This window comes from Histoplasma capsulatum, genomic scaffold (genome assembly GCF_000149585.1).
Source record: "Histoplasma capsulatum NAm1 scaffold_1 genomic scaffold, whole genome shotgun sequence".
Taxonomy (NCBI): Eukaryota; Fungi; Ascomycota; class Eurotiomycetes; order Onygenales; family Ajellomycetaceae; genus Histoplasma; species Histoplasma mississippiense.
In genome coordinates, this window is record NW_001813982.1 from 7112042 (window position 1) to 7115537 (window position 3496).

Sequence of the window (3496 nt, forward strand, 5' to 3'; positions counted from 1 at the left end):
CCCACAAAGAGTGGCCATGTCGATGCCGACCCTAGGAAAAGCAAGTAAAGATGGTGGCGGAAAGGGCAATTGGTGAGTTTCCATTGGGGAATCCCTCCCTACAAAAAGAAACAAACCCACAGTTACCCACTGATGAAAATACCCATATCCTCTTGCCGTATATGGTTACAACGTAAAAATCGTTCTCCGACTTTTGCTGAGATCATAATTTCATAGGGGCCGTTCTGGAGACGAAGTGCAGGACTACGGGTATACCTTCACCAACGCCAGACGTCGTTCCAACAGCAGCACGCAAGGGCTGGCGGATTTCAAGACCAAGTTCGAAACTATTGAAACGGATCCGGTCTTCGAGGAGGAAATACATGGCCCGCTTGAGGATATCGACGGTGTGGATGGGGTTAGGGTCAAGACCAATGATAGTAGCAGCACCAGCGCCACCAGCGAGGAGGACATTGAAGTGAAGAAGGCTTAGATTTTGGTCAAATCCTTTCCTCCACCGTTATGCCTCTACCACACATCTTCTTCTGCTCTTATTCAAAGGATTTTTCCCTCCCCACGTCCCCCTCTTTTTTTTTTTTTTTTTTTTTTTTTTTTTTTTTTTGTTGTTATATGGAGTTTTATCGGCTCGGTTGTTGTTAGTATTTGTGGGTGTTGTTGGCTCTTTCCCCTTCATTTTTGCCTTGAGCCCGTGTGATGCCCCGGGCGAACCTTATCCCCTGCTGTGAGTGGAAGGGCTGGTTTTCCTTTTCCCAATGATGTGCCTTGTCTCATTGGGATAATGTGGAATTGACACATAGCGCCAATCAGATTTCAGAAATTTAAAGTATAACTAGTTATTGTAATACAACTTACAATAAGAAAGGAAACATATATTTATTTTTATATTGATCGTTTTTACCAGCTGATGCGTGTGGCTATTTTTGATTTTTGATTTTTGATTTTTGATTTTTTTTTTTTTTTTTTTTTTTTTTTTTTTTGAAAAAAGAGAGAGAGAGATAGCGTGCGCTTTAGATATGTTCGATGCATGAAATTTTGTTCATGGGTGAGCTTGAAACATTCCTTGATAAGCTAGATACCGCTGCTGGGGGAGTCACTTGTGACAATAGTTTTTAATTGGGATCTCCATGATTGATCCCGGCGGAAACTTTGAACCACACTCAATATTATTGAACCACGCTCAATTGTGCGCTAGTCGGGACATTTGCTCGACGGGATAAGAGGGTACTTATTCATGCCAGCCTGGCATATCGCCGAGCTGCCACTGTCGATCTTGGGATTCTCTTTCCATATTCGCCGGCGGCACCCCATAATCAACATAAGAATTCAATACGGGCACACCACAAAATGAGCCCCTGTGGGGTTTTGGAATTGGAAAAGCGTGCGGTCCAGTTTTTGCAATATTAAATACGCAATATTGGGGGAGGCTGTCCGCATTGTTTTTGGCGTTCTCCTCCATGAAGAACAAAAGATGTTTTCTCAATACCCTTACCCCCCCCGCCCGCTGCTAGAGTGAGGAACTGAACGTGTTGCTCATTGTCCGGAAGAAGACGTATATGTACATACACGTCTCGTAATATGATGCAACCGCAAGGCACACGTAGCTGGGAGAGAGCCCGCGATGCCCATACATATCATCTGTATCCCAACTAGATAGTTCAACTGATTGACCTCCATAGAGCGCCCGCGGGAGTTACGGTCCATAACCAAGTTATGTGATCCAGCATCACTCTCTATGGTCCTTTGTTTAACCATATTTCCAAAGACACGTAAAGTCCAGCCCGGCAAGATTTCCACCCACCCACGGTGACGCTCGCGCGGCTTGCGGAAGTTGGAGCAGGGGAGGACTTGCTCTCAAGGAAGCAATGCGCTGAGCTTGATGGGTTTTGTTTGAGAAGTCGCTGTCGGATAGAAAGTAAGAGTAGGAGGAGGTAGCACTATTCATGCTTTCCTGGGTTGTGTAGAAGCTAGCCACAAATACCATAGTTTCGATTGAAAAGTTTTCGCGGCTTCAGCAAGCATGACATCTGGTGACTTTTGCCGGCGGGAATGGTCTCAATTAATCAGAATCTTCCCCGGTTTCTAAAAAAGCAACCTGCTTGTATTCCAGGAGTTTTCAAATGAAGAATGTGAGGTCACTGGGAATGATTTTTTTGACAATCGTGAGGAGTTTCAGGTTTGATCATAGCCAGTACCGTGGATATCATGTGACCCGCGCCAAACAACCTAACGCTTCATCGTCGGAGCTCCAAACTGTAAACAGAAGAACACATTTGAACTTGCGGAGCGCGGTTGGCCAACAGCTGGAACAGACAGCTACCAGCTTTGGCTTCCTTTACACTCTTAAGCTGTCGCCACCCCTGTTATTTCCCCCTTCACTATCATGTTCTCCAGTAATGTCGCAGCTCACCCCTCTGTCGCTGCCTTGCGAAACCCACGTCGGCGGCAGAGAAGCAACGCAGATGAGTCGGTGAAGCCCCCCAAAGCAAAACGACAACGCTCAACGTTGCGCCAGGATGACAGAGAACCTGCTGTGGTCAAACACTTTGGCGAGGCACAGTCGCTACAGGTTGACGAGAATGGGCCGGAGCAGATTTCAAGTCGACCGGTGACAGTGAGCGAACTCGCGCTGAGAGCACCTAGGAAGCAGGAGAAACGTGGAGATCTTACGGACGGTACTATTACTCTTGTAAGAGAACCGTTTGTTGTTTTCTTTATCTTTATCTATCCCTCATATTGTGTCTCTACAAAGAATCTCGGACGCTGACCTTTGATCCTAGTCCAGCAACGACTTCTACACCGTTTCGCACCTACCTTCGTTACCTGAGCAGATCAAGGAAAACCCGACAGGTAAGTTGAACCTTAAAATCACCTTTTGAATGGCTATATTCTGATGGATGGATTTTTATTTAGCGCCATTGAGATATACAATTAGCTCGTCGAATGGATACTGCCTTGCCCTTTCGCAACATGAAGCTATCGTTTGGCCGTACACAATCCCCCCCCAGTCCCTCACTCCAAGCACCGTCCTTCAGTTTGCTATCCCGTGCCCGGCGAGGCATTCCGATGACCCTCTTCCCTTAGGGACGCTTATATCCAAATCTGCTGAGGGCAACCCAGGTTTGATGGTTGTTGTTCCATCAACGGGAAAAATTACTCTTTGGGAAACAGTTTCGAACGCTGCCATTCTTGGGCTCATGAAACAAAGACAAAACGGAATTCAAGGGCACATACCTGGCATGTTATCCGGAGAGATGGCTACGGAAATCATTAACGCCGAACCTTCGGAATTATCATTGCGTTGTCTACTGGTCGCCTCGCCCATGTGTCTATTCGCGATTCACAAGGCAAACCTGGCATCTCTGTTCAATTGCTTCATGGGATATCGCGAGGGAGTAATGTTGGCCTCTTCGAGGGAATCAGAAGTGTGCTCTCTGGTAGCTCATGGTAAAAGAAAAATCGCTGCTGCTAAGGCTGGCATGTCGTCCCAACCGCGGTC

At 46.7% G+C, this 3496-nt stretch overlaps 2 protein-coding genes across 2 annotated transcripts; both read left to right on the forward strand.

The window, feature by feature from the left end:
* Positions 1 to 16: 16 nt before the first annotated feature.
* HCAG_02022 (predicted protein) lies at positions 17 to 472 on the forward strand (the record flags this gene model as incomplete). Its single annotated transcript, XM_001544925.1, has 2 exons — positions 17 to 72; positions 217 to 472. The coding sequence occupies 2 exons, from the start codon at positions 17 to 19 to the stop codon at positions 470 to 472; spliced, it is 312 nt and encodes a 103-aa protein (XP_001544975.1).
* Positions 473 to 2380: 1908 nt separating this feature from the next.
* Positions 2381 to 3081, forward strand: HCAG_02023 (predicted protein; the record flags this gene model as incomplete). The annotated part of the gene is made up of 3 exons (XM_001544926.1): positions 2381 to 2686; positions 2778 to 2847; positions 2933 to 3081. 3 exons carry the CDS (start codon positions 2381 to 2383, stop codon positions 3079 to 3081), a joined length of 525 nt encoding a protein of 174 aa, XP_001544976.1.
* Between the last annotated feature and the right edge of the window lie 415 nt (positions 3082 to 3496).